The sequence below is a fragment of the Schistocerca americana genome, chromosome 1 (assembly GCF_021461395.2).
Source record: "Schistocerca americana isolate TAMUIC-IGC-003095 chromosome 1, iqSchAmer2.1, whole genome shotgun sequence".
NCBI lineage: Eukaryota > Metazoa > Arthropoda > Insecta > Orthoptera > Acrididae > Schistocerca > Schistocerca americana.
The window spans coordinates 1,156,054,592-1,156,068,440 of NC_060119.1; the positions used below are offsets into that span (position 1 = coordinate 1,156,054,592).

The 13,849-nt window shown below is 38.1% G+C and overlaps 1 protein-coding gene across 2 annotated transcripts in view; it reads left to right on the forward strand.

Annotated features, from left to right (window-relative positions):
• The window catches only part of LOC124619489 (sorting nexin-29), a 177,631-nt gene extending 170,025 nt beyond the window's left edge, over positions 1-7,606 (forward strand). For both annotated transcript variants that reach the window (XM_047145914.1, XM_047145906.1), the window contains exon 15: positions 6,141-7,606. In XM_047145914.1, the coding sequence (XP_047001870.1) occupies positions 6,141-6,282 (142 nt within the window). In that variant the 3' untranslated portion in view covers positions 6,283-7,606. The remainder of the gene's footprint in view (positions 1-6,140) is intronic.
• The last annotated feature ends 6,243 nt before the right edge of the window (positions 7,607-13,849 follow it).

Here is a 13,849-nt window from a genome sequence, read left to right on the forward strand (position 1 = left end):
CTTGGGAGAGCCAGTCCTGACAAAACTCTACCATCTGGTGAGGAAGATGTATGAGACAGGCGAAGTACCCTCAGACTTCAAGAAGAATGTAATAATTCCAATCCCAAAGAAAGCAGATGTTGACAGATGTGAAAATTACCGAACTATCAGTTTAATAAGTCACAGCTGCAAAATACTAACACGAATTCTTTACAGACGAATGGAAAAACTGGTAGAAGCCGACATCGGGGAAGAGCAGTTTGGATTCCGTAGAAATATTGGAACACGTGAGGCAATACTGACCTTATGACTTATGTTAGAAGAAAGATTAAGGAAAGGCAAACCTACGTTTCTAGCATTTGTAGACTTAGAGAAAGCTTTTGACAATGTTCACTGGAATACTCTCTTCCAAATTCTAAAGGTGGCAGGGGTAAAATACAGGGAGCGAAAGGCTATTTACAATTTGTACAGAAACCGGATGGCAGTTATAAGAGTCGAGGAACACGAAAGGAAAGCAGTGGTTGGGAAGGGAGTGAGAAGGGTTGTAGCCTTTCCCCAATGTTATTCAATCTGTATATTGAGCAAGCAGTAAAGGAAACAAAAGAAAAATTTGGAGTAGGTATTAAAATCCATGGAGAAGAAATAAAAACTTTGAGGTTCGCCGATGACATTGTAATTCTGTCAGAGACAGCAAAGGACTTGGAAGAGCAGTTGAATGGCATGGACAGTGTCTTGAAAGGAGGATATAAGATGAACATCAACAAAAGCAAAACAAGGATAATGGAATGTAGTAGAATTAAGTCGGGTGATGCTGAGGGAATTAGATTAGGAAATGAGACAGTTAAAGTAGTAAAGGAATTTTGCTATTTGGGGAGCAAAATAACTGATGATGGTCGAAGTAGAGAGGATATAAAATGTAGACTGGCAATGGCAAGGAAAGCGTTTCTGAAGAAGAGAAATTTGTTAACATTGAGTATAGATTTAAGTGTCTGGAAGTCATTTCTGAAAGTATTTGTATGGAGTGTAGCCATGTATGGAAGTGAAACATGGACGGTAAATAGTTTGGACAGGAAGAGAATATAAGCTTTCGAAATGTGGTGCTACAGAAGAATGCTGAAGATTAGATGGGTAGATCACATAACTAATGAGGAGGTATTGAATAGAACTGGGGAGAAGAGGGGTTTGTGGCACAACTTGACGAGAAGAAGGGACTGGTTGGTAGGACATGTTCTGAGGCATCAAGGGATCACAAATTTAGCATTGGAGGGCAGCGTGGAGGGTAAAAATCGTAGAGGGAGATCAACATATGAATACACTAAGCAGATTCAGAGGGATGTAGGTTACAGTACGTACTGGGAGATGAAGAAACTTGCACAGGATAGGGTAGCATGGAGAGCTGCATCGAACCAGTCTCAGGACTGAAGACCACCACAACAACAACAACATGGAACATCTAACTAACTAGCTGCATATGGCCATATGCATAAATTCTTGTATTGTCTGAAAACTATGTAAAAGTGTAGCAAATGTAACTTCCTGTCCATGATATTGAAGCAGCAGTGTTTGCGGATATCAGATAATAGTGCAGAAGGGGAATCTTGATGTCAGTTTAAAAAAAATCTCTTCTCAATTCTAAGGGTGATTTTCTGCTGAAGAGAACCTTCAGGGATATGGAATGAATCAAGACATAATTAAGTTTCTGTAATTTACATGTCTTAATTTAATCTCTACAATGTATTAACAATAAACTATCACTTAGCATATTGCTAATCATACTTGCACCAGCTAAATTTAATGTAGTAAACTGTAAACAAAGGTGCTACCTTGCAGAGAAGTTCTGCTTTCTAAGTTATATCAAATAGATGGACTTCATCTCCTATTATAAGTTATATATTTACGAATGAAATGACACAATTTCAGAGACTTTACTCTTCTCATACAGTCTATATACACAAAATCATACCTGTATGAGACCAGATAAGTTTGAAATTTTGTTATTTCATTTGTATAAGTTTCTGCTTTTGGGTTTCAGGTTGGATCCCTTATTTTACGTTCAATGCTGAGGTGCTGTTCCAGAACATGAAGGACCTCGGCATTTCTGTATGTGTGTAAGCGAAAATTTAGAGTGGGGTGGCAGTGAAAATTTGGATCAAGGAGGGAGGTGTGTGCGTGAACCGCTGTACCAAGGTGGCTCAGTGGGTGACATGCCTGCCTAGTAAGCAGGAGACCTGGATTCGATTCCTTCTTTGACTTGGTATTTAGACCCTTTAAAATATGGCTCTCATGATTCACCACTTTAAAAGAACCATTTTGAACAGATCAATAAACTTAAATCAGTTAACACATTTGATAAAAGAAGCGAAATGCATATGGCAATAAACAAAACTGCCTTCATTTAGTTGCATAGACAGTACATACCTCCAGGAATTTAGAGCTAGTGAGGGAAAGACGGACAACAGAAAAAGTCAATAATTAAATTGGGGTCATAAACAGTTCTAGGCTAGCAAATGCAATCAAGGTTATACTTATACCAAATAATGCGACATCAGCATCCTTGGATATAAAAAACCTCTGCAGTAATGTCCCAGTAAAAGAAACTATTGATATTATTCAACGTAATCTCCTATCCCATAATAAAATCAGTGCTTAAAAGTGTACACAACTAATTGAATTTCTTGACTTTTTTCACCTTCAGTGACAAAATAAATTATCAAAAAGATGGGCTTGGGATGCGTAATAGTCTAGCTGGTACTTTAGCAATATTTTTGTGAATGATATAGACTGTAAATTTTTTGCCAAGTTTTCTCAGCTAAAAGATCAAACTATTTATTATAAACAGTATGTTTATTACTGATGGAAGGCGACACCAGTTAGGTCAACGCATTTGCCCAAGCAACAAGTGGCGTGCACTCAAAAACAACTTTTACTACTGAAGTTGAAAAAGAAAGCTCCATTAACTACCTTGATCTTAACATTAAAAAAGTTGACAACAAACATAAGTTTTGGATTTTCAGAAAACTGACTTGTACAAATAGTATCTTCAGTGCCAGTGCATGTCATCCTCCCTGATACAAAAAGGCCTTCTTCACCTCCATGATTCACCAGCTCCTTCATCTACATTTGGCCAAAAGCAAAATATGTGAAGAACTCGGCATTTTAAAGCAGATTGTTGTAGCTAACGGCTTTTCTGTAAATGACATAACGCGCCCTTACAGTAGGCTAAAGAAATGTATAACAAACAGCGGGCACACACATCTGATGTTAGATGCAACTTTCAGGTTAACAACACCCTAAAACTGCAAGTAAATCATAAACTGGAAAGGACATGTGACAAATTTGATGGGTCTGGATTGATTGTAGTAACTGTGACAAATATTATATCAATCAAACATGCTGCTTTTAATGTAGGTTTAAAGAACATTCACAGCTATGGAACAAAACTGCTTTGGGACAGCATGTATCCAAAAGTCGCCATTCTATGGAGAACACAGAGAATAGTATGCATATTCTCCACAGGGTGGAAAAAGACCACGAACTTGTTAGAAGAGCTTGAAATTTATAAAGAGGAAAAACAAGAGCCAGCATAAGTACTTAATTGCCAAAGTGATATTGTGCCAATGCCTACTTTACTTTGTTGGACAGTGTTCTACTTTAATCATTGAATACCTCTCTTTTATATATCTTGCTGATAGTTTCACCTACTTTAGAGTGCTTTACATATTTACTTCATTTTCTTATGTTGTGTGCATAACTCTAGAGTTTTCTTGTTCCTCCTCTCTTTCATTAACTAGAATCATTCTTTTCTTGGAACAATGTTCCACAGGGTACGAGGGGTCCTCTGGTGGTCACATTCCGCTAACCCCTTCTCGCTAATGCGGCGTTCTTGCGTTAGCACCAACAGCAGCAGTCTGTTTACATTCATTGGACTTCTTTAGCTATTTGTTTTGTGATTTTTATATTATTCTGTGTACTCTGAAAGCTGTTTATTAGTTATGTCATTATCTAAAATACCGCCACTTGAGTGTGTCAGTTATTTGCTCTTAACTTTTTCCTTTTTAACAATTAACTTGTGTCTTGTTTTATTTCATTCCTTTAATGCATTTTACACCTTATAAGTCCACTACAGATTTTACTGATTGTACCTCCCTTTTTATTTTACATCACACAATTATCACTGAAGAATGTGTGTACGCCTACAGTAGCTACATCTGGTGAACATGCAACACAAACATTTTGTAGCTACTGTACACTGCAGTTTGTTTTGAACAGTAGTGCTGCTGATAAGATGACAGCTGCGCATACTATTATTTATATATGTTTGACCGCATACTATTGTTTATATACGTTTGACAATGCCGTTGCTGATTTTGTGTTTAGCATTTGACGATGCCTCTATGGCTGCAGTACATTAGGACGTGTTTTTATAAAACAGGTATGCCTCATCATGAACCATGGACCTTGCCGCTGGTGGGAGGCTTGCGTGCCTCAGCGATACAGATGGCCGTACCGTAGTTGCAACCACAAAGGAGGGATATCTGTTGAGAGGCCAGACAAACGTGTGGTTCCTGAAGAGGGGCAGCAGCCTTTTCAGTAGTTGCAGGGGCGACAGTCTGGATGATCGACTGATCTGACCTTGTAACACTAACCAAAACGGCCTTGCTGTGCTGGTACTGCGAACAACTGAAAGCAAGGGAAACTACAGCCGTAATTTTTCCAGAGGGCATGCATCATGGTGGCATCCTCTTGGGTAAAATATTCTGGAGGTAAAAGAGTCCCCCATTCGGATCTCCAGGCGGGGACTACTCAAGAGGACGTCGTTATCAGAAGAAAGAAAACTGACGTTCTACGGATCGGAGTGTGGAGCCGTGTATGGAAGTGAAACATGGACGATAAATAGTTTGGACAAGAAGAGAATAGAAGCTTTTGAAATGTGATGCTACAGAAGAATTGTGAAGATTAGATGGGTAGATCACATAACTAATGAGGAGGTATTGAATAGAACTGGGGAGAAGAGGGGTTTGTGGCACAACTTGACTAAAAGAAGGGATTGGCTGGTAGGACATGTTCTGAGGCATCAGGGGATCACAAATTTAGCATTGGAGGGCAGCGTGGAGGGTAAAAATCGCAGAGGGAGACCAAGAGGCGAATACACTAAGCAGATTCAGAAGGATGTAGGTTGCAGTAAGTACTAGGAGATGAAGAAGCTTGCACAGGATAGAGTAGCATGGAGAGCTGCATCAAACCATTCTCAGGACTGAAGATAACAACAACAACAACGCTTCATCATATTTAATGTTCACATGTGCACATATGTGTCAGTAACACTTTTCATCATGGTCTGTTTTATTGTTTTAAGCTGTAGACAATCTGATAGTTGTATTTGTGTTTTTCCAATATTTTGCTGCAGATCTGAAGATCGTTGCTGACTGAAATCTGTAGTCCAAGGACTTAAAAGAATTTGTGACCATAGACATGAAGTAAAGGAAATTTATTCAGTTTTTGGGTCACTGTTCAATTTGTGACCACATCGCAGCTTGTGATCATAGCTCATTACCAGACATACACAGGAAGATATGAATCTTGAGACGAGATTGCACAAAAAAATAAAAATAAAAAGTTTTGTAGCACTTCTGACATCTTCAACCTCATAACAGCAGTTCAGCTGAACAAATTATGAAATGAAATGTCAATCCAGTGGTTGGTTTGAGCACCACAGTGCTTTACAAGGCATGAACATATTAGGATAGTGTGTCTTTGCAGTCTTCAGACCTTTCAGCTCATTTACCTAGCAACTTAAAGCAGGACCAACAATTACACGTGCACTCCAAACCACTGCGCAACTCAGCATTTTCATATTAACATGTCATTGTCCGAGTTGGAAGAAGTGACTGAAAAACCTTTGAGAATTGTCTAGGGGTTTAACTCCCAAATCTTTGAATTTGTAATCTGACTAAGCAGTTGAGCCAGTAAGCTCAAATATTTTTATGAATTATTATTATCATTATTATTATTAATTTTTATTTTTTAGTTAATTATTAATTATTTTTAATAAATTATATCAGTTGATTATAATGTACATGGATTACAGATACTTTTTCAATTGTCCCTATCTTGAGTCTTATAACTGGTAAACAGTCTTCACAATTAGTGTAATTTTTCAGAGATTCATTTGCGGCTCCAGATGACAGAAGCAACTCTCACAAGAAGGGCACAAGTTCTTGCTCTCGCAGCTTGTTTTCACGCTTGGGGCGAAGTGCAGAAACTCGTGCAGCTGAGAACACTCCACAGTACACTGGTCTTTAACTGTGGACTTTGTGAGCCAAACTATATTTGTGAGGTGCAATGTTTGGTGCCAAAAATTGTTTACTCAGGTATTAACAGACACTGTACAGCTGTGACTTATTTCCAAGAAATTTTATGGTTTTCATATTGCATATTCCTCAGGGAAAAAGAATCCTTTATCTTAAGTGATTTGTGTGTGTAAATATTGTATAACAAAATTATACCAGGCAACACTATTCATGAGGCAGCTGACGTGTGTTCGTTATTTGATATGATTCAATATAAAATATTTTTTTTACATGCAATGGAAATAGTGTTTTGTATCAATATCTGCTTGGTTCATAATGGGTTTACCTTTTTATATTTTAAAAATGTAGCCCAGAGCAGCATATACTATGCCATGAATGTTTAAAGACCTGTGCAGTTCATAAGTATTTATGATCTTAAAAGTGCAAATTATAGATGTACAACATAGTGGCATATTCCTTTAGTCTAAGGAATAACTGAAGTAGTGTGTTGATCTTACTTCATGTTTCTGATAAGAAACAGTAACACATTCCATGAGTATCACTGTTAATATAATGTTTTATTACCTAGTCTTTCTCCTTCAGTAAAACAGGAATCTTTGTTCTTGATTATTTTGTGGCAATTTCATGGGTAAACTCTTAATTATGTTTGTACTAGCAGACAACAATTGTACTGTGTTCCTTGAATGATAAAAATGTCTAATGTTGTCTGGTGGTGTAATTGAGAGGCAGTGAAATGTCTAGAATGGCTTTAAGCAACCTGTGATAGTAAACACTATAGATTTCTTTTTTCCTTTGTTGATGTATTTTATTTAAAATTTTATCAGTTCTTCTTTGGAAGGACTTAAGGAATAATAAGCAGAGCAGTTATAACTAATCATGAAGCACATTTATTTATATTTCTCTAAATATGTAGCTTATTGATTAGCTATACCTAATACTGTGCACTTTTGTGTGTATATATTGTTAAGTTGTTTAATTAGATCTGAATTATGATTGGAAAATATTTTCCTTGATGAAAAAAAAACTTTTTTTTCATAGAAACACTCTATATGTTCCTTTATTGAGGAATGGATCACTGTCATATTCTGATAGAACTTAAGACAAATATAGGACAATATATTATACCAAATTTGTGGAAGTGCATTACAGTTGTTACAGTATTATTTTTATAATTATTAATTCTTGCTGTAACTATAAAATTTACCTGGCTATCAGTGTTCTTTGTCAGTATTTCAATGCTCCAAATGACATGTAATAAACAAGATCTGGAGAAAAGACAGAAAAAGATTTTCTCACATTAAAAAAAAAACTGGAAATTATGATGTTATATCATAAAAATGACAGCTTGTGAAGTTTCATTCCTTTAAGCACTTCCATTTCCTGTATCCAGGTGTGCAAATTAACTTTGTTAGTGCATGCCAACAGTGCAACTGGAGGATTAAGCCACATATCGACCAAGGTCCTTTGCAGACCACTTAAGCAAAAACCATGGTATTTTTTGAAAAGGAGGCCACCCTGCCACTCCATCACTGGCACAATTCTCAGCAACCACATGAATCTGGTTGACAGTGGCCAATGCAGCTTCCAGCTGTTGGGAAATGGCAGCCTACTCCTTCATCACAATCTCACAACAGCCACAATCACTTATTTCTTTCAAGGAAAAATGGAGAAATTAAGTGCAAGACTAAATTATGCTTAATAATAAACAAGGAGCAATGCACAAACTTGTGCTGCTGCTGCCAGTCACTGATAGCTGGCATTGGTAGTTTCATTAATCTAGCAATTTATGCTGGCTATTTCACAGAAAATGTACTACCTATTTTTGGATGTGATTGTACAGATAATTTTGATTTACAAACATTTGTGTGCTTTCCAACTCCTTGCTTAATTTAAGTAACATGCAAATTAATATGCTGGGACAAGGCTTCAACTAAAAGCACATATTGCCATAGTAAATCTTTATTAATGAAAGATGAAAGTTTTGTCTACTTACGGTTGCCAGAAGAACATGCCTCATTCATATGAATGCAAAATAAGATTTGACCCTTTAAAGTCAGTGATGGGAGCACTGTGTGGCCTCATGCAGTGTAGAATCATCTGCATGAGAAGGCTCTGCTAGCGGATTTGTGACACGAGACTAGATGCAACAAAATAAAGAACATTTCCCATCCTTTTTGATATAGGCTTTTGATTGGCACTGGCAAAGTTAAAAAATTACATACTTTTGATTATAATAAATTGCATATTATTTCACATGGAATATATGGGGTGTCGCTCAAAATGTCACACATTGAAAATTGTTTATTTTACTTTTAATAAACAGAACATCTCAATTTTTTGTTTTACATTATTCATCAGAATGTTGATGCTCCGTGAGCATGCAGTACTTGTTCAATATGTCCACCTTGTTGACTATCATCTCTTAGAGACAAACTGTTGTTTCCAACCAGCCTAGATCCAAGTCTACTGTGACTTACTGAAAAACTGTCGATAGCCACTCACAGCTGGATTAGATTTAATGGTTTTTGTGCCTGCCTTTACAGATCCCCATAAGAAATAATCGGAGATTAAGATCTCGGCTCTGTGGCAACCACATTGAACCACTCTGAAAACATTATGGATATCAATGGGTCGTGACACAGTGCCCAAAATGTTCATGCAGGAAATCCAGAATGTTTGCTTTCTGAGGATGAGCTCCATCTTGAATGAACCATTGTGTGTCAGTTGGTAACACTATTGCCTAAAGTTGCAGAAGAAAATTGTTCTGCAACAAATCCATGTAGTGGGCATTTTTAACTGTGCTGTTGGAAAAGATTGGCCCAAATGATTCCACAGCTGCAAATGGTGTCCCATACACTCACTTTTTTCTGTTTTACTGCAAAACTTAGGTTTCAGCTTATAAGCCCATTTTCAAGTACAAGTACATAGTGGGCTTATAACCTGAAACCTAGGTTGTGCAGTAACATTTATAATAATATTGTGAAACAAGGCCAAAGAACAGTGTTTGTTTAGTTAATTTACAATGTTTCACCAAGAACCCACTGTTGATTCAATGAAAATAAAATATTTTATATAAAAACAAAGATGAGGTGACTTACCGAACAAAAGCGCTGGCAGGTCGATAGACACACAAACAAACACAAACATACACACAAAATTCAAGCTTTCGCAACAAACTGTTGCCTCATCAGGAAAGAGGGAAGGAGAGGGGAAGACGAAAGGAAGTGGGTTTTAAGGGAGAGGGTAAGGAGTCATTCCAATCCCGGGAGCGGAAAGACTTACCTTAGGGGGAAAAAAGGACAGGTATACACTCGCACACACGCACATATCCATCCACACATACAGACACAAGCAGACATATTTTCAGGGTAAGTCTTTCCGCTCCCGGGATTGGAATGACTCCTTACCCTCTCCCTTAAAACCCACTTCCTTTCGTCTTCCCCTCTCCTTCCCTCTTTCCTGATGAGGCAACAGTTTGTTGCGAAAGCTTGAATTTTGTGTGTATGTTTGTGTTTGTTTGTGTGTTTATCGACCTGCCAGCGCTTTTGTTCGGTAAGTCACCTCATCTTTGTTTTTATATATAATTTTTTCCCACGTGGAATGTTTCCTTCTAAAATAAAATATTTATTAGACAACATCAAAAGACATTTCATCTGCGGCCTCAGAATATAAATTTTACACAAGAAGAGCAGCACACATTACTATTTCTCCTTTCTGAAAAGAAATATCCAGCTATGGTCAACAACAACAACAATAATAATAATAAAATGCTTTTCTGTATTACGTGAGAAGTGGTTGAGTCACTTATCGTATTTACCCGATTATAAGACAAGGTTTTTTCGCAAATCTGTCATTTGAAAAATATGGAGTCATCTTATATTCGCAGATTAAACTATTGAGGCTGAGATCAATGTTTTTACATTTTTTAATAGATTAATAAAGGGCGCATCTAACATTTATAGAGGAAGCTTTGGCTGTTGGGGTTTCATACAAATTTATTTCAAACAATCCTGAAGGGTAGGACAATAGTTGCATTCGAATAGGCTCGAGATTTCCATACAGACCGAAGCACTCGATACAGTGTCAACCTTGACTCCTGGCACTAATGAAGGGGATATGCGCGAGACTATAAACTAGCCACCACAACAATCTAATGCTCTGTTTACAAAGTGACAAGTTTTGGAAACACAGGAGGAACTAACATTAAATTCTAACAACTTACAAACGTTTGTTGTATTTGAATAGGTCTGCAATAAAAGTTCTCATACATGTATGGATACCGTACACAAACATTTATGCTACTTCTTAAGTAGAGGTCACATTCAGAGACGAAAATCTTGTTCTTTAAAAACCATTATTTGAGTCTGAACCCAAGTCAATATTTTATTTCATTATGAGAAAGTAATGTTTTTCCAAGGGTTTTATGTACATAGACTGAAGCAGTGAGTGAAAATTTGTACCAAGGCTGGATATTGAACTGGGTCTTCTGCTTACTAGGCAAGTGCACTAGCCACAAAGCCTCCTTAGCACAGTGGTTCACCCAGCTGCACGGATTTGGATTGAGGAGGAAGACGTGCCAGGGCAATTCGTGCTGCTGTGTGAACCACTGTGCAAAGGAGACTTTGTGGCTAACGCATTTGCCTCGTATGCAGGAGATCTGGGTTCAGTTCCCAGCCTTGATACAAATTGTGTCAATGTTTGTCTATGTACATAAAATTGTATATGTATGAGCCAGTAAAGTCTCTGAAATTGTCATTTCATTTGTATACATACCAAGGGGTTGCAAATGAGAAATTCAATCGCTGTACACATATTAGAATACCAGAGAAAATCTTTACCAGCTTTTTAATCAGGTTTAGAACACACTGATGATGTTCAGATGAAATCTGAAGGAAAATTAACACAGAAGGAAATGTTTAACAAATGCTAAAATGATATTAAATGGATTGTAATTGTTGTCACGAGAATAAATTACAACAAAAGGGCCCATTATGGAGATGGTACGAATAGACGTCACTAGATTGCGGGATGAGTAAAAGTTCGAGAATTGGACTGATAGTGATTGCAATCTTTCATTTACGTATTAGTTGCATCCCAGAAGATATTGCTGTCCATGTTCACTGTTGCTCAAGCACAGCAATACAGGAAGTTGGAGGGGGAACAGTATCCATCGTGGCTGAGAACTACGATGAGTGTGGGGAGGGGAGTGTTCAGCAGGCAAAAATTTCATCGTGCAGTCAATTGTGGAAATATATTCTGTGTTCTTTGGCTTTCTATGTACAACTACCATGTTCAAACTGCAGTTTGCATGAATGCACTTGTGCTCAGAATCAAACTTATTTCAAAATTGGACAAATACACAACAGTAACACACATTTTTGCAGGAGAGACTAAACGTCTAGATGGGGGCCAGTGGTGTATTTACGTGTTTTGTGCAGCAATGTTGTCGACACTCACTGTGAGTGATGGTTGGTTGGTTTGTGGTATAAAGGGACCAAACTACAGGGTAATCAGTCTGTGGCACAACTGGGGAGAGGGGGGGGGGGGAGGGGGGGTTCAGCTGCTGGTTCGACACAGCCAATGAGAGAGTGGCGGGCAGAAATTATGTTTGTAAGCAAATAATATTGTAAATATTTCCACATCAGATGAAATCTGCTGTGTGTACACAAAAAACAGTGGTGTTCTTGGGTCCCACAGTAACCACCACCTCAGAAATCACAACATATTTGGAAGAAACAGCCAAACATGGAGGTATAAGATTCACAGCTGTCCTGTTAGGATGATGACAGTGATGATTAAAAATAGTGATACCACAGACAACAGGATAACTAAACAAAAAAGGCAGTGAAGATAAAAATTAATGTAAACAATTTCCTTTTAAATTTTATTTCTTCTTGTATTATCAAAATTTAGACAGTAAATGGCATAAATTTAGAGTAGGTGTAATGTTAACTTTTTGGCAGACCTCTTACGTGAACAAAAGTTTGTAATTTCGATTTGTCAGAATATGTGACAAAATAAATTTTTCTCAAGGAGCTTCTTAGGAAAGGAGGGGGGGGGGGGGGGGGGGGGCTTACATTTAGGGTCACCTTATGCACTGGTAAATAAGGTAGTACTGGTATTCAGTTTTATTTTATATTTCAGTATGATACTGTAAGGTCTATTTTAGGAATCATTTAATTAGCAATTGTCACTCTAGAAATAAAGAAACATTAACAGAAATATCAGCGGAACTGATCATGTCAATAAATATATGTATGTATTATTTCACTCAAAACACGTTGTTAGAAAATTATGTAGGGGTTCACTGGATATGACCACTATGAAGGTTCAGGACGGTCAGCTGGAGAAGTGGTGGTGCGGTCCCATGTCGTGCCCAATGTCTTATTGAGATAGCATTAATTTAACATCCATTTATTGCTGAGAAGTTTACAGTGATTCCATCAAAGGAGCGCAGGGTGTTAGCAGCCGTGCTGAATTCGCTTCACAGGAATGCACTCAGTGGTGTGTCGGTGCCCATATTGGAATCTGTGGCCATAATCCCTTCTTTTCCCATAGTCAGTTCTGCAGCCTAGTGCAGGGCGGAGCAGCAGTTAGTGAATCCCCACACCCTAGAGTGACTATGGATATCCACTGAAGTGTCAGGTCTCTTGTTGAGCATAGTTATTCTTAGGCTTGCCCCCAAAAATCAGGATACCCCTGATGGTGGGTGTCATGATGGCAAGTATGGCAGAAGTACCATCATTGGCACACTGGACAACCCAAGGGACAGTCTTGGTGTACAGCCGGTACGGTCAAGTGCATGCTGCCAAGGAGCGGCGGCACCAGCTGCCATGCTCTCAAGTCAAAACAGCCTGCAGTTGGACAGATTAGTTCTTCATCCACAAAATATTTGCGAAGCCATTGTCTTCAGCCAGTGACAGTTGTGACTTGCAAGAATGGCAGCTCACAGAGACGAAGGCCCCCCCCCTATCTCCCAATACCTGGATCTTCATTAGTCTGATAATTATTCAGAAATACTACACCTTGTATTTTCAAGCATGATACTTGGGGAGGTTGAGCTGATGAGATTCTTCACAAGGAACAAAAAGCTTTGCCTGACACAGTTCGGGCAAATACTCACTATCACTTTTATTAAGTATGTCCAACTACTCCTGCTTGGGCATAAGAGATCATTCCACAATTCCAGACAGACCACGTGGTCTGTTTACAAAGAAGTGCTATTGGTGGCTCTAATATCACGGATCTCATAGTGAGGGCAAACTTCCATTCATCCATCATTTGAATGAGCTTCACAGTGAAGGCATGTTCTCACTGGTCCATCATGTATTGGGTCTTGTGCATAACAGGTTGATTGCCACGAGGCTGCCCCGGCAGACTTTTCCATTTGATGTAGCACAGTATAACTTTGGATGGTGTGTTAAGTTCCAAAAAACAAAGTTCAAAATGTTGAGAAAGATGCTGTAGTCGATTTCCTGTACATTGTTGTCAAATCAACTAAGAAAAACAAATTAATGCACAGTATTGCAGTATATACTGTAATGAACATCCTGGATTGT